Genomic DNA, 21,823 nt, shown 5'->3' on the forward strand with positions numbered 1-21,823 from the left:
ATTCCGGCCGAGCGAGTAACAAAAATGCTGTTGTCAGAAGCCAGGGCTTCAAGTAGGTGGTTGCCTGAAAACAGCTAATGGCTTCTGGGTTGTGTAAGCCAAATTAATTTAGAAATACAGTAATACTTACTGCTCTTTTTCTGGAAAGCCATCACCTCTTCAAATGCTTTTTCCTTCACTAGCTCACACTGTCTACAAAAATCAGGATTTGTAGCACAAAGCACTAAGGGGGGGGTACAATTTAATGCAGTACAGTTGTGTCTTACATAGCTTTAAGGATCAGGAATATTCAGTGGAAAACACACTCCAGTTTCATTGCTTAAGCTTTTTTAACACTCTAGTCTTACTTGTTGAACAAGTTTATTACTTCTACTGGATGCCAGTAGCAGGTTTATTTAAAAGAGGCAGCCTGCCTTTCACAGACTTTCTAGCAGTAATAGGTTTTCACATGTAGTAACAATTACATACAGCATTTAATGGTTAATGGCTTCAAGTTACCTCTGGGATATTAGTTGGTGAAAATAAAATACAATAACACAAGCAAACAACGCGATCAGAATAATGTGTCAAAAGTGTTTAACACCTGAGTATTAGCCTTCATCAGAGAAAGGAACAGTCTAGAAAGATGGCTTTCCCAGCAGCGGAGAGCTTTCCCAAGAAATACACACGCTCTTGGAAACTGTAATGCCATCTGCTGAGAGATCATGAAAGTGCAACGCAGTGAATGACGTACCTGAATGAGTTCTCAGTGCTTCCGAGCACTAGTTTCATTACTGTAATATTGATGGTGAAACGCGTGCTGCTCACAAGCAAGTTCAAAAGGAAAATAAAATAAAAGTCGTCTTGAATTGTATAAGTTACCCAAGAATTTTCAAAAGAACTAGCTGGAACTTCAACTATTGATATTCAACAAGTTGAGGACATGACAAATTTGGCGTGGACATTCGAACTTTGCAAAAACACTGGTGTTAAGTAGAGTTGTGTTTGTTGGGGGTCTCCCGTCCCCGTGTCCCGTGTCCCCTCCCCGTCCCCCCCCTCCTTTTTTTTTAAAAAAAAAAAGATACTCAATTTTCTGCTCCACATCATTGCAAGCTGGACAAAACATATCTAGTTCTAAGTCAATTTAAACTACAAAAGTTTATTACGAAGTCTCAAAATAATAAACAAGTGGGTAACCGGCATCCAGTGGAAATGTTTCTAGTGACAGCCAGCAGGATCGAGCTGTTACCCCAAAACCCCAGCGCCCTCTCTGCAAGCGTCTGGAGGCAGCAAGATATTTTCATAGTTGGTCACAAAAGAATTGCTGAGCACTAAAGACTTGGAGAGTAATATTTCCACAAAGGCCATCACTATTTTTTTTTTTTTTTTTAATTTATCAATCTGCCAAGCACATAAAAGCAGACACGCAGTTTTGGTGGCACACAGTGGCAAGTAACAACCACAAGCTCCACCAGAATAAGCACCATCCCAGGGGATGCAAAGGGGATGTATGGAAGACGAGCGAGGAGGATGTTTTTTCTCACTTGCACTGAAACTATATCCAATCCTGCCCCAGATGATACTGATGAGTTAGAAGAGGTTCACAAAAAGTCTTCTAAGGGATTCAAGATCTGGCAAGCCCCGCCGTAAGCAGAAGGCTAGCACAGCCTGCTTTTCCTCCAGCCCACAACAGTTTCAGAATTGTTGCAAGCTGAGTCTGACATTAATTATTAAAGGAAGATTTACAGTAATAGTAACTTAATTCTTAATGTCAGACAGACAGACCTAACCAGATCTGCTGACCAGCAACTGTTGATGCAACAAACTCAAACTGGATTGTGCCATACAGAGATATTCTCCCAGAAAAGTGCAAAGGCAGATGTGTATTGATCCAGTTCTACCCTGATCCTCTCATTTATTGTGAGTAATGTTATTCCTATCTATAAAGAAAGAACACAGCATGAGTACTTTCCTAAGCAAATACAAACCAGATGAGTTCTGTCCTCAATTCAGGGACAATTTCCACTACAAGCACGAAAGAGATGCGTTACTAAAACGGATTATTTTGCTCAAAGAACAAGACATGAAGCTGGCACTCATTTCTGGGAGATAAAGCGTTAAAGCAGTTACCCATGTCCTCAACTGGACGACTACTACTATTGTAAAGTCCGTATTCAGTTGAATTCCATCAGGCCATGCTTTCTTAACACAATCTGACATGTACCTCTTCAAGATCTTGGATTTCTTTTTCCTCCTCTCTGCCTCTCAGTAGTAGACACCAGAAATAAATACACCTAAAAAGCCAAATGTTAATCCAAACAAAGTAATATTTAATTATCAAGTTGGGGAGACCAATGACGGGACTGAATGATTTCTTTTTTTAAAAAACAAAACCAAACGCACTTGCCAGGTCCTTTACAGACAACACAATACCGTTTTTTGTTTCAAGTTCATAACTTGGCTCTTAAAGTAGTTGATAATGAACCAGCAGGCATTATTTTAAATCAACCAGTTTTATTAAATGAGCCAGAAAGGAAAGAGGCAGGGCTAATTACCAACATTCCTTGATGAATTACCTAGCGGTGTGTGGTAAATCTCCGGGCGTCTTTGTCTTTATCCCCAAATTTATCCCTTACTTATTTCTCAAGAGGTTAAAGGACATGGGGCTAATTAAGGAACCAATCCAACGACAGACAGAATCATTCAAGGTAAGGCTGATTTTTACTCTTTCAAGCTTTTGCATCTCTGCCTGGTACTTCTTAATCTAATTTTTTTAAAAAAAGTATCACTGCTGGTGAGGGGAGGAAAAGTGCTAATCTTGTCACGGTCAGGCAGGTTGAAATTGCCATGCAGTGCTGGGCAAAATGCTACATATTTGTAATTCAGCCAATAAGAAATTCCTTAAGCCTCTCTTGAATGGCAGGAATGTCTCCAGCTTGTCACTTTGAATTCATTCACTACACAGGTTCAGCATCTCAGAGAATAATGCTGCCAAACTAGCTGAAGAACTGAAATATTTGTGAGTATACCTAATACCGAAAGATTACTTTAAGCAGATCTAAATTTTCACATTTAAAATTTAACATCTACCGACGGTGTCAGCAGAGGCCTCCCTAGACCTTCACCCAACTCCCCCTCTCTCCAGCTCTGCGTGTGGCTCCAGGCGCTGTTTTCTGCCAAATTAAGCTGTAGAGTCGACAAACACAACTGCAATGACCAGCACCCACCCTCTTCGTACGTCCTTGGCTCAACCAGAGAAGTCAAATAAGGTGCTTTTTTAAGTTAACGTTGACCAAAAAAGGACTTAATACAAGCTGTTAAAACTTGTTAGCTGGTGGGCTGCGGAGCCTCATCAATGCTTATAATACCCACAACTATGGGCACCTACAAATCTTTAGGAAGATTAACTCATCTTCTACAGGTCCGAAACAGCCACTGACACGTGGTGAACCACCATTTTCCCAAGGTCTGGTAACTCAGCCATCAGATAATATGTCTAGAGCATAGAGGATGGGGGGAAAGAAAAAAAAAAAAAAAAAAAAAAAAAAAAAGAGAAGTGCTTTGAAGCCCTAACAGAACAACCTTAGCAAGCTCTTCTTAACTTTGTGGATGTTACCATGCCTGCGGGAAGACAGCAAATCCTCGAGACCACCAACTACGGTGTAAACCACTAAGAACCTTCTAAAAGGCGATCAGATCTTGGACCTCTGGATGCCTCTATCATTTTGTGCGAATATATCCTTATTTCCTCCGTGTCAAAAATGTTATTTCAAACTACCAGGTGACTACTGTAAACTTGCAGGGCAAGAGCTCCGGGAGAAGGAGCAATTTCTCAGATTCCTTCCCACTCTGCTCCATTACCTGTGCACTCTGCTCCCAGTGTCGTTTGCCCAGGGAATACCCAAGCCTCCCAGCAGCACAGTTCGTCCCACAACTTTGGGAGCCGTATTTTGTGCCACGGTGACCACAGCTGAAGAGCCAAGAAGGAAAGATCAGACATCAGCAGCAGCAACGGCGTTTCTCTTGAGAGCTAAGCAACACACCTATTTGCATCCCTAGGAAAAGGACATTTGGGACGAAGGGTGAAAGCAGTGTTTTGCACTGGCAGTCAAGCAGTCAGATACTTGTACGCTGAAGTATGTTGCCCCCTTGAATTCCATGCATTTTTAATGTCTAATAACCTAGGTGTTAAGCAAGAGTTTACATTTTACCTCTATTACTAACCACAGACATCAAGCACCAGTGCTTGTTTTGGAATAGCTTTCAACCCACTAAGCAAGCAAAAGTTTAAGGCCTGAGAGATACTTTTACTTACTTGAAGGCTGAGGAGACAAGGCAGGCTTTAGTGGTTCTCTAGTTAAATTCGAGTTTTTCCTTTATGAGGAATTTGCTGTAGGCTTAAGTTACTTATACCAGAGTCACTGAGTGTAAGTAACCTTAGTTTAAACGTTCTATCTGTAGTTCACCAAGACTCAGTCTGGCAAATCACTTGTCTAAGTTCTCAATTGCACATACACACAACGCTTACTTAACGTACCGGCACACACTACTATCTACCATTGTCAGGTTAGATTAAATTAACTTTTAATCAGATAAGTGTGTCGACAAACACACATTTGCTGTAGCAGACGCTACCGCGTGTTTATCTTGACATCCCATTGTTCCTGTTCTTCAGAACCGTGAGATAAGTCCCCTATACAACGAAGTTTTATGCTAATTATTACACCAAGAACACTATTGCTAACTGCCCAGGCTCCTCTGCTAGGCAGGGCTGCGTTACCATTACAGGTCACTCTCTGTAATAAGCACACTGGAAAAGGAGTAGGATGAGGTATTTTTCTGATATATGTCCATAGTCATTAGCATCACTCAGAAGGCATGCTTGGCATTTTAAAAATGAAGAAATACAGGGTATCTGATGCAAAGAGCTTATCGTGGTGGCGCATTTAAAAATCTGAATGAACAATGAGAGGAGGGTGAAGGCAAGAGGCCAGCCTGGTCGCCTGCCCCCTTCCAAACTGCACGGCTGCAGCGCGGCACTCCTGTCGACACAGAAAGAGCTGCTGTAAGGGGAAAGATGAGCACAAACTACAGCAATGGGATGGCATTAAGGAAGAGACAAACAGACTCTCCCCGGTATCAGTAGTGATCAGCCCACAATAATGGCATGAGATGGGCAAAAGCTCTTGGAATAATAAAGCAAAAGCAGAAATCCAGTAAACAGTCTCTGGTTCTAGGCTTTGAAAATAAAAGTTTTCAGCTTGTTTAGGGCCCCAGGTGAAAGAAGAAAGGCCACAATGACAAGACTCAGCAGTAAAGAGTAAAGAGCTGTAATTCTAGCACCAAAAGAGCAGTTAACATCTACCATGAAGACACCGACCTAGGCAGTGCAGCAGGGGCAATTCTACGTGGCGTCCTTAGTGGCAGATCAATTTTTAGATATCCAGCATATTCTGAACATTATTGTATGCAAACACACTGTTAACAATCTGTTAATAACAAATATTAAAGATGTTTTTGTAGCCTATATTGCCGTATGTGTGTGTTTACATACATGTTGCACTTTGAGGTGAACTGCCCCATAAGCAAGGGCAGGCGCTACGAGGGAGCACAGACCCTATGGCCAGAGAGGAGAGATCTCAAAGTGCAGATGACCAAAGCAGGACCTGCTTTGTCCAGATACCCTGGAGCAAGGGAACCGTTCACTCACTCTCCAGAAACAAGGATGAAGGGGATGTGAGCATCCTGAAAGGGACCTGTTATATTATCTGCTGGTCAGGAGACCTGCTTTTATCTCATTACCCGCAAAGCATTTATGCAGAGTCCAAAAGACATCTGCAACCACTGCAGGAACATGCTGGTTCACGCAGCAAACACCCACTGTGGGTTCTCACCCCAGCCCTCGAGGCTGTACTTTGCAGCAGCATCCGACGTGGGTCTCTCGGGAATCTCCCATCTCAGTGCCTGTGCCAAATGGAAGTTACACTCTCAATTCCCCAATGGCAGACAAAGAGGGAAGAAAAGACATGAGAAGTCCAGCAGATTTCTTACTGTGCTATTCATTTGGTGTGACAGCACTTGGGAGGAAGGGGATGTAAACCAACCACATCCTCAGGAGCATTAGCACGCAGCAGCTGGGACAGACTGGGACAGGGACCACACCATTTCGACCACAACACATCCAGCTTAGGCTTCCATCAACCCTTGTGCTGTAACCTGGTGCATCACATTAAAAACGCGACAGCACAAGCGTCGCATCCATGCACCAACTGAGGAATGCCAACAAATAACACGGGAGGACGGAGGGAAGAATCATTCACCCTCAATTTTCCACCTTGCATCTGCTTGGTGAGACATGCAGAGGGCTAGATGTCAGCTGCCCACTGGTAACGTTTTCAATCCTGCAAGAACTGGTAATATTTTCAAAGGAACTGATTTGCAATTCTGTGGGCTGATGCTGGCCCTGAGCCCCCTCTCCTGACTCCTGAGGATGCTCCAGTGCTTCTCCTCCCATGGGGGACACAAGCCGGGTCACGCCAGTCGCAGTTTCTGCAATGCCACACTGTGTTTCAGGCAGGCAGGTCCAAAGTACTTAAGGTATTGTGTTATGCTTGTTCTGAACAGCAAACTTTATCCAGAAATCAGGCAAAGCAATAAAAACCACACAGCATAGCTTCAACTCAATTTTTGCAAAGTCTCTCTATAAGCAAACAGGTGAGTCCCCACTCCTCCCCCGGCCCACTCCTCTGAATTGCTACAGCGAGTTTACTTTCTGGAGCACTGCAAATTCTGTAAATAAGGCTACTTTGAGACAAGTGGACTTATAAAAAAAAAAAATAGAAGAGAGCAATCTTCAAAGGTAAGCCTTAATCAGTATCTCGGGTCTGACTACTTCTATCAGCAGAACTTCTCAAAGACTAAAGCAAAAAACAAGTAGAGGATCTTGCAAGCCTTGTTTGTGGCAACAAGGCACAACGGGTGGTAATTTCAGCCTTTAAAGTCATTCCTCGTTTTTTCCCTGGGATCTTTTACATGTTTTAGATGAAGGAAAACCCTTTTCCTTCTGTGTCTCTTAAAAGCATGTAAAGGGTGGTGAGCCCCATACCCATACTGCTACAGTGAAGCTTTGGTGAAGATGCCAGAGGGATATTATGTAAAATTCTGGTTATACAAGTTGGCGTTTCTGCTTGTTGAACAAAAAAAAAAAAAAAAAAATAAAAAATCCTAAAATCAGCTGCCTGGGCTGACGTAAAAGCCTGAAACCCATCATATAGACGAGGCAAGGGTATCACTGCCTGTCAGAGAGGCAGGGAGTTGTCCTGCTGCTGCCAGTAACTCGGCAGGCAGGAGATCACTCACTTCACGAGAATCCCGCAAGTTGCTTGGTGGGAAAGGAGGCTGGGAGCGGGCGAGTGGGGTCACAAAAGACATGAAAAGCAGAACCCAGCAACTATATCACATCAACAGGAGATGCTCCCTAAATAACTGTCAACAGACAGCTGCTAGGACTACAGGAGGAAAGCTAATTCTGTGATACCAAGCAGGAAGACAGTAACAAATGAAGTCCAAGATAGCTATGGGGAAGCTCATTAACAGACCAGCTTCACTACAACCCAAGAGCGTATTCTTTTGATTTCTAACAGCCAAGGATTTTGCCACCTTTAACAAATTTAACTCCACAAGGTATGAGATTAACAGCAGTATTGTTTTGCAAATGGATGACTGAGGAGTGAAAGGACTAACCTATCATCAGGTCTCAGTGACTACAGGCAGGGACCTGATGCATGACCTCCTCCAGTCCTGGGCTAACCCTGCTTACAGAAAGGCAGCAACTGGTTCCCAGGGATCAGCTCTAGAACACTGAAGTTGAGATCTGCAGCGCTGCTTCTGCTCCCACAGATAAGAACTCCTACCAGACAAGAGAGTAACAGCAGTCAACAAGAACAGAAAGAACAGCTTCTTAATATGAGTTAAGTATACAGAACCACAATACACCTGTACAGAAGAAGATACTCCATAAAAAAAAAAAAACCCACCAAACAAAAAACACTGAAGACATCTTAAGATGAACTCTTCGCAAAGAAGTTAACTCTTTTAAATAAAAATATAAACTCACTTTGTACCTCAGGAACAGATCCTGATCCAACATTGATAGGGACTGGAACTACTCCAACGATGGACTATTTCCAAGGCAGAACAAGAAGTTGAACTGCAGTAGAAGCAAAGAAACTCTTGGGACATCCCTCTATAGCATTACTCCTCAGCCACCAACAGGAGACAGATGGGAAGGTGCTTAATGATAAACCAGCCTGTACATCTGTGAAGCTCTGCAGAAGGGTAACCAAAAGCCCTAAGAAATCTTCCTTTTCTGATTAGATTCAAAGAGGTACTGTTCCAATGCCTTAGACCTACTCCTAGTCCAGCTCTCAACTGGGCTGCACAAAGCAACACAAAATTTGAATTCCAACAGGTCATTTCCTACCCTGCCAAGCTACATTACTAGGCAAAGAAGTGATGCAATAAGTCATTACTCAAGAAAATGAAATTCTATTTATTCATATGGCCTTGAGGATACCACATTATGTAATCTGGAGATTCCTATACAATGTGACATAGATTTGTACGTATTTCTCTTCCTTTCTGTATTGTTTCTAAATGAACACCTTAAACATCTTGAAACCAAATACAAAATCCAAGCTCATTAACACCTTTGGCTTCTTCTTAAACCAGTCATTCCCAACTACCATCCTCAGACATGCCAGTACTATTCTCCTCCTCACATTGCGAGATATGGGAGAAAGAGCAAGTCACACAATGTAATTAAAAACAGAACACTGACAAATTCAAGAGGCTTGGAGTAGGGATTTTTTGATGCTCAGTTCCAAAGCAAAACAAATAAAAAAACCAACAAAATCAGCTCCTACATTTGTTATTATTTGTTTGCGAAGTAATATTCAAAAAGATCTCTTTTAAAGACGGTTGTCTGGCAGATTAACATTTTCAAGGTGTAAAAATCCCCTTTTTGTCTGTCTTACTCTTTAAGGTCACAAAATCCAGACCATCTGGATAATAAAGTTACTAACTTAGTTCCCTATTTATCTAATTAAAACTTCTGTACAGCTCATATGGAAAAATTTGTCTACAGCTAAAAAACAACTGAAGTGTAAAAAGCAGCTGCGGGGAAATGATGTCACTTGCACAGCGTTACGGCAGGCAGAGCTGGCTGCAGCGTATCGGCACCAGGGACATCCTATCCTGATTTATTGTTAATCTCCTCTTTTGAGCCAAACAACCTATTAAAAAAAAAACCCACAAAGAAAAAACCCAAAACTAAAAAAAAAACAACCCACAACTAAAACTACATGGAACTCTCAGCAAAATCCTGCTCTCACTGAAGCATCAGTGGTGGATTTCAGGAAGATCATGACGTCAAGCCTGGTATTTTGTACTATTTTTCTTATACAGAACTGATCCACTTCTATTAGCAAGGGTAAAAGGGTGAATCTTTAGCTCTTTTCACCCACCAAAACCACAAGCCGAACAAGGATGCAAAGCAGTTTCTCTTCTCTCATGCACAGAGAGATACCAAGAGGACTTGGTTTTGCTAATTTTGACTGTTACGTATGTAAACGCGGGCAGTGAGGAGACAGCCATCGTTTTGTTCCAGCAGGTAGCTCACATAAACACAACCATCACCTTCAATGCACAGTTCTGCTGCCAAAAGGCACACGTTGCCAGGTATTACTTTAAATTCACGAGCCAGCTAAGCGTACATTCTCTTCATTTGTTGCTCTACAGGGTCATGCACGCTACCGTTTGGGCCAAAGATGACCAGAGGAGATGCCCTCCCCCTTCCCAGGAGACCCTCCTCCAGGGGAGGAGGGAGCAGGGGACAGGTAATTCTTTTGCAGCCCTGGAGGACGAGGATTCAGGTTCAAGTCTTTTGCGTGAAGTTCCCTAGCAATGCTGCAGCAGGTTTCTGATCCGCAGGCAAATCCTATGAGAAGCCAGCTCCTAGTAACCCCCTTTGTAATAACTGAGCATCACCTCTCAGCTGCAGCATCTTCTGTAGTTTGGTCCTCTGAAATAAAGGGCGGCCTCCCCTCCTCTCTCATGTAAAGAGGCAATTGTAAAATGAATAATACAGACAACTGCCGATGCTTCTTCAAGACATTACACTCCTTCCTTAATGGTAAAATATCATTAGAAAATAAACGCTTTCCTACAAGGTTTCAGAGAGGCTAAAAAAAAAACCAACTAAAATTCACATTGTGACATATTAGGATGAAAGGATATAAAAATCTAACACATGCTTAGTTAACTAAGAGCGTTACAAACAAAAAACCCTATTTCGTAGCACCTACACATCTGCTGGCTCTGAATTATAACTACAGTGTCATAACCTGGAAACCAGTTTAACAATTTGTTATACACAAACACTGTGGGTAATGCACAAACATCAGACAAAAACGCTCTTAAAAAAAACGCTCTTCCCACTCAATTTCGGACTCCTTACTGTATGCACATGCACACACACTCAGAGTATATAATTCAATTTTTAATATACGTATATATGCACATTTCCATTAAAAAGCAATTCAAAGCTCAACTGTTGCCTTTTTGCTCCTAGATCGTAGCCCATACTTGAGCATGACCCCAGTGTCCCAATTAAGTATTAGTTTTGGCACTGTCAACACAATACCATAATGCAGATTCAATACATAAAAGCACCCTACATTTCCTCCATAAACCCATCACACAGACTGCCTCGAAATCCTGAGCCTGCAAGTCTATTTTAAACCTAAATCTTTGAATACGTATCATTGATATCTAACAGCGATGAGCAAACTACGAGTGTATTGTAACCAAGCTCAGTTAACTTGTCTGGTTAGAGTACGCTTACCGACTGAAAGCGGTTACCAAACATGGGACTGTAATAAAAAGACTTAGCAATAACACAAAGCAAATAGAGAACTCTTCAAAACTAATGAAAATTTTATTTTCGTGAAATATGTCAGCAAATTTCTCCAAAATGTTTCGCATTTTTACTCACACATTTCACATTGCTTTACTCTACTTGGATTTCCTTGGTGCGTGAAATTATCTCTTTTCTTGTAGCTGTTCACGTTTCTCCTCCGAGTAATTAGCAAGCTACATCCCCTTTGACAGAGGGATACTAACAAGCTCCTACAGTTTCCAGTAGGACAACGAATCCAAAGCTACTAATAGCAAACAAGTCATTTAAGCAAAAAAGGATTACAGAGGCTTGTTGCAAGAGGCTGGAAACTCACCCGTATTTCAAATTAAGACTTTCTGAGGAGCTCTTTTGTAATGAGTTTTGACTCCATTTTACAAAAATACTTCATTGTTTTCTTTCAAAACCCAAAATATTGATATGAATATATAGTTACTTTCAAAAAGAAGAAATTACAATAAGTACTGGAAAGACGGAGACATGTTTTCCAAAGGGAAAATGATGGAAACATGAGTTTTGTAACAAAACTCCTTAGATCTCCAAGTTTAAAGAAAACAAAAGTTGCACAAACTTTTTAAAAAACGGTTTTCCTTCTTCGCTACCAGGACACCAAAATAAGCTGCAAATCAAGCCAGAGCGCAGCTTATTTGCAGGATTTCATTGCCGAGAATCCCTATAACCACATCCCTGTTAAATAAAGTAGGTTTAGATGAGCGAGAGCTCCTAAACAGAAAGGCAGAGAGACCGACGTACCTTGAGGACCTCCATGGGTACCTGGGTGGCGGGGGGCAGGCTGGTGGGGACGCTGACGTTGATGGCAGGTGTCTGGCTGACGGGTACTCGCTGCTGCATGAACTGGGCTGCTTGCTGCTTCTGCTGCTGTTCCCCAGGCTCCTGCTCCTGCATCTGCTCACGCATGAGCTGCTGGCGTAGCAGGATTCGTGAGGTCATGCTGGAGGAGCTTAAGGGAGGCTTGGAAGCGCCAGGATGCTCGGAATTGCTGCGGGAAGACCAGAGAGAAACAGCTCAGCTTCCACAAGCGGGATGGTGGCTCCAGCGGTCGGAGCTCGCAGAATTACACCGGAACGTGGGGCGGGATGGGTGAGGATATGCCGCACCGTGCGAGGGGGACTTTGGAGCCGACCTACTTCAGGTACTTAACAGCCACATTAGGCTGCCTTAAGTTGACTGCAGCTAACCATTTCCAAATGCCAATAGCCAGCTGGAAAGAGCTATTTGCCGTTTCAATTTTTACAGCAATCATCCACAAGAAAAACAAATGCTTTTATAGATAGCAGCAAGCAAGCACATTCCTTTTAAAAAAAAAAATAATAACAAAGGACTGTATCAAGTCTAATGATAGGTATAGATAATAGTCCAGGTCTAATGATGTAGCTCAAAAATAAATAAATGGGTAAAATACATCTGCCTCTCCCCTGAAAGCACAACATAACAAATTTCAGTTATTTTCTGCAAAACGCTAGCTTGGGGTTGGATTTGCTGGTGTTGAAAGTCTTCATAGCTAGAAATCAGACACACACACCCCCACCCCCAAAAAGACCCCAACTCCCACTTCAGGCCTACCAGCATCTTCCAAGCGCAGTGAGATACAGGAATAAACAACAATAACGGCTTTATTTCAGTAACACTTTATAAAGCGCATCAGGCTGGCCCAGGCCAGCACACTGCACTGCTTCACCACCTAAGAGCTATTTGCGAGCCATTGGCAAGCAGAGCTTCCTACCAGACAGCACAGGAAAAACCGTGGGACTTTGCCATGGACTGTGGGGATGCTTTCTGAAGCCACCCATCATTTTGTTAGCCCTCAAAAGTCAAATCCATTTACAAGACGTTTCTGTAGCATAAGGCAGAGCAATTAGTGTATATAAACACAAAGCTGCAGATCCTTCGAGGGAAAGATGTTGGAAGTGGATAAGAATACACAACTCCATATAACGAAGAGCTACAGTGCATATAATTCAGGATATTTGGGTTGTGATTCTGACTGCTGCAGCTGATTGCCATCAGCCCATGGAAAGCAAGGGCTCGTTAGTCTATAATGATAGAGGTCCATGCCTGGGGAAGCCGGCAGTAACCCTCCCGCTCTAGAAGGAGACTGCTCTTGAGAAGCCCACCTCTGGCTCCGGTGCTACCTGCAGGATGCTGACGGGACACAGGAGTCCAGGAGCCAGCATCCCTCCCAGGTCTGCCCTGGAGGCCGCAGGCACCGAGAGCTACTCGTGCTTGGGCAACCGCAGCCAGCGCCGCTGGAAGTTTTCCGGCTTTGTTTAAGACCAATGTTGAAAACAGTTCAGAGTAGAAATGAAAAAGGAGAACCCACACTTACTCCCCCAAGAGATCAAACTCGGCTTCTCCAGAGCCCACATTTTGGGGGCAGGGAGGGAGGGGACCATCTTGCTATTTAAGACCTGTCAGGTTGAAACATTCACAAAGACACTGATCCTTTTGATAAAACAAGAGAAAACCTTTGTGGTGAAACTAATGCAGCTGTGGAATAATCGCACTAATTAGCTGCTCAAGACAAGTCATCAACTGCGATACTTGTAAAAAACACCACTCTCTCAATTAAGGGTGAAGCATTCTCACATCTAAACTCGGCAGCGTCTTTCCTGGCTGCACATCTGAACCACTTGCCCATTTCCAAACCAAGGAGATGGTTTATTTCCAATTATAGATCAGTGGTCTCCCAAGTTTTTTTTGATCATGCACTGCTACCGAGAGGGGGGTGGGGAAGTTTTGAGCTTGCACCCCCTATATATGTATATTTATTTATTTATGAATTACGTAAATGTATTACTGAAGTGCTAATATGTTCTTTCTGCCCAACAAAAATATTGCACACCCTACTTCGGAGGCCACTGTAAAAGATGAGCAAAAACTTTGGAGACCACTGTAGAAGACGAGCAAAAAAAGGCACTCAAATGCTGCTTTTAAGTAAGGTTTCCTTCTTCTCATGTTGAGGAAAAGTTATTTTGTATCCTGTAAGCAGGATTCTCATCTGTGTGCTATTGGCATTTTTTATAGATACCTAATGCTGCAAAATTGGTAACCCGGCAGTTCCGCACACCTTCTTTCATTTTGAACTGTTTCTCTGCCTACCAAAGCTACGTGTGCTGAAAACCATCTCAAAAGAACCTTCCTATATACTAAAATTTTGGGGAATGTGAGGGAGGAGGAAGCAGAAATGATTTCCATGGCATTTCAAACAGCCCCCTGCCAGGAACATCATCTCACTCACACGATTTCTGTTCCCACTCACACCAACAGCTCCACAGCTGTCCTGCCAGCTTCCTGCAGACCAGTCCGGGCTCTACTTAATGTTCATAGAAAAGTGTCAACAAAACCTTCAAAAATATTGTGTCTTTAAAAGAAACAATAATCCCAGAAAATGCTGTTCAGCCAAAAGTCTTCCCCAAAGGGCAGAGACTCTTCCAGGTTTTATTTCTCTTCCAATTGTGCTCAATATTCTAGTTGTTCACTGGAAAAAATAGCTTAGATGTAATTAGGTAGGTACTGCAAGGTCATGCAATGTACTTTTTAAAGAAGTATCAGAACAAGAGCAGCCACCAACAAGGGGAAGAAGAGTCTGATCTTATGTACATCCCGAACACCAGATTTTGGTGGCCAGACGACAGGGAAGAAAGCTTGAGAGGAGATTATCAAAGGTCCCGTTCATCCTCATTTCAAAGGAGAAGCCAGAAACCAGCTTAGCTGCAACAGAGCCGTGGGCTCAGCACACACATCACTCTCATCATTCTCTTATTTATGCATGTTATGATTTTAGGCAGCAGAGAGGCGCACAAGCCCTGAACGCAGGCAGTGCTGGCAGCAACTGCCGTCGACGCACTGGAGTTCAAATAACTCTTATCTGGGATAAAAGCTGCTGCACAACACCTGCCTGCCTGACCACACGCTCCTGCCACAAGCACTGCGAAGGAAACTGGACAAACGCAAGACAGCTCCTGCCATGCAGGATCCCCGATATTTATTCCCCGGGGGCTATAAAGCTCCTCCCGCGGGCAGGGTGGTCTCACCACACCAGCACTCCTTCCACTGGTCAAATGTGGAAAACTGTTTGAAACTTTGGTATCTCATCCCCTAAGCCTGTTCCGTGCACAGCATGGACCGTCCTCCCGCCCAGCTTCTCTTCCCCACCTCGTCTGCCCCTCTCCTCAACCGCAGGACACTCCACACAAAGCTCCAAGATGGAACAGAAGAGGGTTTGTTTGGGCTTTATCACCACGTACCCTCCGGAGAGCAACCAGGATAAGCTTTGTCAGAAACTCAGTTTTCCAACAAAAAAAGCAATTAAAATCTTGTTGTGTCAAAGGCTTCATCAAGACAGTTTTGAAAATATTTATTTTTAAAGCTTCTTGACGTTTACGTGCTGCTGCACAGGCAGATCTTCTCCCAGTACACGGGAGAAGATTGTACCACGGTACAATCCAGTACCTGGACACGCAGATTCAAAACTCTCATACGTGAACTGATTCACCCCCAGATTATGTGGAGTTGGTAACAGAGCCCACAGATACAACTGATACATGATGGGATTTAGATACTTCCTGCAAACAAGGCTTATGGATACGATTTAATTGCAATAAATGAAACCAACTCATCCTTTTAATTGACATATGATTAAACTGGTTATCCATTAGTAGTCTAATAAGCACAGTGTAATACAGACTGAGTTATTAGTTATGAGTGTCATGTGCCAATTCAATTAATCATGAAGTGATAATGTTTTATTAAATAAGTTTAAATTATATATCCTTTGCATAGATGCCTGGGAAATGTTAGTTACTGCATACGTAAGTTATAATGCAGATGGCTGTTGCATAATAAAAAGCAACTGATCAGATTAAAATCAAGTTTTTGTTGCCATCAACTCAAGCCATTACAGAGACCATACCTTTTAAAGCCTAATCTACCTTCCCAGATGTGTACTGATTATTTTATCTCTGTCTCCTTGGGCAAAAAGGCAAATTCATCTTTTGTTGGTCAATTTTGTTTTCAGATTCTTATATAAATTGATTAAACAAGTTCTCTGGTTCACATGTATTACTTAGATGAGTTGTCTGGTTTACAACCATTCTTTTGCATTAAGAAACTTCTCCGGAAATTTTGAACTGGAAAAAATATTTAATTCAGCTTTGCTTTTTAATTACTGGTTGAGAATTTTATTTCTTTATTTTTAAAGAAAAAAGAGAAGCCTCCAATGTAAGGTTTCTTAGAAAAATTACAATAATTAAAACCACAGACCAACTCCTCAAGCCCAAAGCTTCCTCAAACAGAGATGAACAAGAATCAGATAAAATACATTTTAAAAAAAAGTGCTTTCAAAACCACTTGCTCTGGCAGAATCGATTGCCCTGCTGTAAGGAGAAATGGCACACACGGGAGGCTGTTGCTCTCCATTCACGCCAACTGTTTGTTAATGGGTTAGTCCACAGAGAAATCAGCCAAGAAAAGCATATTTAGCACCTTAAGAAATCCACTGAGCTGCACCAGATCTCGGAGGTCAGAGGTAAGAAATAACACAGGATTTACATGCTTGTATTTCATGTCTTACCCTTATTCCATTCATAATTATTTATAGAGAAAAGAAAGGCATCCACATTTATGTATCTGATATTAGCACAAAACTATCTCGATCTTTAAAGCAAGCAGGTGACAGGTTGTCAACATTACAACACAAACACTTGACCTCCAAAAGGTTCTCCGTTATCAGACGAGACCACCGCACAGCTCCCCTTCCAACACCCATCCTGCTCAATGACCACTAAAGTTTCTTCAAAACTAAGTTTATTTCTCCAGATTCTAGTTTCAGTCTCTCTACCAAGCAGTAAAACCCCAAGAAACTTTTTGTTGCCAGTGTTATATATATGGCTGAAACAACAACACTTCCAGCAGCATCTAACCTGCCGGCCAGAGGGAGCCAGATCACCCCCCAAAAAACCCAAATGCCAAAACAAAAAACCCCACCAACAACAAAAAAGCCCCCTACACAATCTCTTCTCCCCTATCTTCAGATAAAGCAAAGGATTCTAAGTACAAGAAAACTACCAGGGCATTTTCCCTGGAGCACTTTGTACTTCATTCCTAAAATTTAATAATTGATTGTGGGTTACAGCGATGCGATGCTCACCACGCCAACTGGCTGGCGCTGCCTAAAGTATCAATGTTTAAAAAAAAAAAATAAAAAAAAAAATCAAAGCAGCAGTTGGCACCCTCGTATGTCCTTTCTTGCCAAGGACAGAGCAATTACATAAACGGAGTGGAAACCTTTATCAGCCTTTATAATAAAGCAACGACCATGTTTCAGGCCTCTATATAAAAGAGGTTTTCGGCCATTGAAGGTGACGTGTTTAAAGAGACATGCTGCCTGCTGTTGCATCTGCTCCACCATCAAGGTTAACATTTTTCTCTCCCTCCAGCGCTTGCTTATCCCGACCTGAACCGGTCCAGAGCTGCTCTCCTGCAGCAGCACCGCTTACCCTACACCACGGGCTGCACCTGTAGAACAACGCGCAGCCCAAGGGGCATCCATCCATCTACTCCAATGCGCTGAGTGCACCTGGTCAGCAGGGGAAAGGAAGAAAAAAACCCCAAAAAACAAAACCTCAAACATCCACCATGCAGATCTCCTACCCAGGAGCTAAGGATTGAATCACAAATCAAATTAATTCAGTGGATAAGCTTGTCTTTAAAAAAAGAAAACCCACCACCAAAAACCAGCGACACAAACACAACACTTCATTTAATCCTTAGCTAATAATTTTTTTAATTAGCTGTACACCATTTAGTAGTTTTCCATTTTTCTTCCTGTCTTTAAAACACACCTTCACAAGCTGCTGAACATAATGCTTTTCGAACTTAATGAAAACCTCTCTCATGACCCAGGAGCACTCAGTAAATAATTATTAAGCTCTGGAGGTGGCTTTTGCATGAGTGTTGACTTAATAAAATGCCGTAAGTTGATCTGCTTGAATGCCCATTTACTTGGGGACACAGCTTGCAGTATAGCTTGGAAAGCCTGATCACCACCAGATTAAGGAACAAGGTAAAACTAAAGAGGCTCAATCTAGAAGCTGCAAAGGTCACATTTTACAATCCTTTACTACCGTTCCTGTTAAGAGGGAGATGAATAATTGCAAACGTAGGATACCCTCAAAGACCTCTATATAATAACCGCTATAATGCACCAAGGCTTTTTATACCTGAACTGAACCTCCGTTACTCCATTAGCCCAAATGGGTGCTTGCCATGAAGTTTCAGAAGGATATGTGTATATATATATATATGCATGCATATATATTTATAATATTCTTTAAACATGGAGTATTTTATAAGTCTTCCCCTCCTGAAAGTCACCATCATGATCTCAGCCGGTCAGCCACAGCTGCTGCCACTCTGCAGAAGACAGCAGCCAGCTCCCAAGCGCAGGATTTTTAATTCCCAGAACACAACCTCCATCGCCACAAACCAATCGCGCAATCTGCTCGCGGTGCCGTCGCTCCGGGAAAGCGCCACTTACAGACAGAAGCTGTCAAAGGAGCAGGGCATGAACATCTGAACTCTAACAGCTTCCATCTTTCCCCCCCTCCCTGCATGTCCAAGGGCTTTTTGCTGAGGACCCTCAGGTGAGAGTCAAGCATCGTCCTGGCTAGCCGTGTCTCTAGGGGTGGCTCCAGATAAGGACCTGGCAACTCCAATCCCCACGGAGCAGCAACACCGGCAGCGGTGCTCGGTGCCTGCCAGCACTGCAGACCTGTGCAATCCAACACCTACCGAGGAGAAGAAAAGCCGGGGGGTCGAGGGTGCCACACACAAGGTCTTCAGATATCAAGAAAGCACTCCCAAACAGTCCAGCAGTTTGGAGTCAGCATCTCGCTACATCTTGCCTCACCTGCATGAGAGTATTGCACAAGATCTTGACGGAGACAGCCCGGAGCAAGGCGTGGGTCTGCAGCGAGCACGGATAAAATAAATGCCCGGCACTACAGCAGGGCTAAGAGTGATCCTCAGACCCGCGCCCAGGCAGCTGTACCACCCTCACCGTCCCACAGACGGACAACCCGCTGCAGGTCCGGGAGAAATGGAAAATGCGGGTTGGCACTGAAAGCACTTCTCCCATTCATTAATTAAAAGGGGTGTGATCAGGCCATTAATGCCATCAGAGGAGCAGATAAGGACTGTCTAACAGCACAGCTATCTCACGATCTTTATCGCCAAAAAGACGAAGGGGAAGGGTGGGTGCAAGCCAAATTTATTTTCTGGGGCATAACTCCTTCACATTCAGGGTTCACTTAGGTGAACTGGAGGTTCATCTGACACTGGAGATGCATCTCACAACAGCTGGACGCACATCTGTAACAGCAGGGAGACTCAATGTGAAGGTGTACATACCATTTCTCCAGTTTCACTCCTGCTCAAACAGGCTGAATCCCTCAAGCAGAAAAAGAGCAGGCAGGTGAGGACACCTACACACACAAATACCTCAAGCTCGCAAAAATGTTCCATGAAGGGTGAAAGGAATTTAAAATGTAGCTGACTGCTTTAGTCATTATTGGTTTGGTGCTCTTTCTCAAACTTTCAAAGCCATTACAAACTTAGAGAATTATTACCAAAATACATAAAGGTATGAGGTGGATTTATCTTTCACTGGAAAGCCTGACCAGTCACCTTGTCAAAGACTTTTTGAACCACTTCTCAGACACCACATCTATGGGTACTTCCCTCCCTACAGAGCTCTACACACATTTGCAAAACAAAAAGCCAGATAGCTAGAGCAACCAAGCGGTGATAAAAGAAAAAGCAACGAGATAACACTCCACTAACCACCTCCGTAGTTCTTGATTTTGTAATACAGAATTTACCTTCCTTTATCTGGGTAAACAGAGAAGATAACACTGTCGCTGAGAGGGAAGATGACGTATGATCACCGCACTTTTTGATACTTTGCAGCTACACAGTGCCCAGATGTGACTCCACATCACCTTTCCATCACATCTTGGTTTAGAAATTATCTATCACTTACATGGTGGGATAGCAGGTTTATTCACAGAGGCAGCCCTGCAGAAAACAAGACTCGACCATGTTGTGTTCACAGCTTGTAGTCGTCATTCACACGCTCAGAGTCCCTCCCAGCCAAAAAGCCACCACGCTCCTTGAGGCTTACAGTGACCTGGCAATTCCCAGCCTAAACCCTTCCGCTCATCCAAGGTTTTCTGCTTATTGACTCCACTGTTAGAACGCTACTCAACGCTTTCCAAAGACGACGAGGCAGCTTGAAGCCTCTTCTCACGCAGATGACATCCTCGCTCTGGTATGCTGAGCAAACAGGATCTTAAGGAGCACAAGGGAAAGTGTTTATGGAAGATTTGCTTTAAATGATTAAGAACCCCAAACAGTCATAATGAAAACCACAAAATGAATTTAGTGCCCGGTATGTGATAGGTCAGCGTTATCAGCGTGTAGGACTTGCTCACTGCAGTGAATACTACGTGGAAGGGAACAACCAACCCCCAACACATTACTGCAATAACTCTAACATTGAAATCATCTTGGACAGTTATTATGCAAACTTGCACTTCAATCTCCAGCCACAGCGCAAGCTGTTCATTACAGGACCTGATCAGATCAGGGAGTATCTTTAGCAACTTTTCTTTCTAACAAAGCATCTTCTCCAGACTTCCTCAGCATCCACACATTTCAAACAAACTTCCATTTCAGAGTCCTTCAGCACTGGTCATAGTTCTACATTTTTGGCTATTTGTGGAAGAGTTATTGGGACAAAGAGGATTGTTTTATTCTGCAGGCTGAACGACTTGGGGGGGTGGAGGGGGAGAAGCCTTTTCAGCAACAAGTTACTTTACCAACCATTTGGATATTTACACTGCAATTGCAGGACAGATGTACCAGTCTTGCTGCCTCGGGTATTGATAGCACAGACAGGAAGGTGGGATAAGCTCCAGCTGTCAGTGTAAAAAAGCATTACTGATGTTTACAAACTTGGTAATTGAGGCCAAGCAAAATGACAGTCATTCACTGGAGGAATTGCCCAACGGCAAACTACAGAAGAGGTGGCCTTCAATTCCCTTGATTAGCCCATTTAATGCAACCTACAACATCTCTTGACATGGGGTAATCTCAAACCAAGGCTCCCGGAGAAAGCAAACCCCAGCAGTCCATCAGGTAGCTCTGCTAAGCGACCACGGAATCCAGCAGCATCCTCAGTACAGCCACATCCAGCAATAAGGGCCCTCTGTTCCCAAATACCTATGCCAAATCCCCACCACTCCCAGTTCAGGCATTTCCCAAGATGGGTATAGTTTCTGTGTGCTTACAACATTTGGGGGTACACCGTGGGTCATGTCAGAACACCTCAGGGTCTGCTCTGCAGCTGCACAGGATGGCTGGGGTGGGTCAGTGCAAATGTTGATTAGAGGACCTCTTCACCTGCCATCCAACAGCTGAAAACTGTATTTTAAATTAATGGAATCTATATGAACTGCAGCCTTTCACAGAAATATTTAGCATCGATTTAAATGCTGGAGTACTGGGGAACTAGCATTGCCAGGGACTGTTTTGGCAATTCTCCCTCCAACCCCATAAAAAAAATTCTACACCTTGTTTCAACCCAGAAACTGTTCATGAACACCAGAGAGAAAAAAAAAAGAGGAAAATAATTACTTAAACTTGGCGTCGCACGTAAATTAAAAATACCAAATCAAAAACATGTTACAGAATGAAGTCTCATTCAAAATAAAAACATGCAAGCAACATTTATACTTTCTGACTTCACAAAGTGTCAAAATACATACAAAAAGATCCTCCTTAATCTAT

The 21,823-nt window shown here is 43.0% G+C and overlaps 1 protein-coding gene across 3 annotated transcripts in view; it reads right to left on the minus strand.

Annotated features, from left to right (window-relative positions):
* Nucleotides 1-18,568, minus strand: part of MITF (microphthalmia-associated transcription factor) — a 54,343-nt gene extending 35,775 nt beyond the window's left edge. Inside the window, exons 1-2 of one of the 3 annotated variants that reach the window (XM_009883580.1) lie at nucleotides 18,513-18,568; nucleotides 11,708-11,954 (exon numbers count right to left, since the gene is read on the minus strand). In XM_009883580.1, the coding sequence (XP_009881882.1) occupies nucleotides 11,708-11,954; nucleotides 18,513-18,568 (303 nt within the window). Of the gene's footprint in view, nucleotides 1-11,707; nucleotides 12,030-18,512 lie in introns of those variants that run through there. The other 2 variants (XM_009883581.1, XM_009883582.1) reach the window with 2 other exon arrangements.
* Between the last annotated feature and the right edge of the window lie 3,255 nt (nucleotides 18,569-21,823).

This window comes from Charadrius vociferus, unplaced genomic scaffold, assembly GCF_000708025.1.
Source record: "Charadrius vociferus isolate BGI_N301 unplaced genomic scaffold, ASM70802v2 scaffold324, whole genome shotgun sequence".
NCBI classification, from domain to species: Eukaryota; Metazoa; Chordata; class Aves; order Charadriiformes; family Charadriidae; genus Charadrius; species Charadrius vociferus.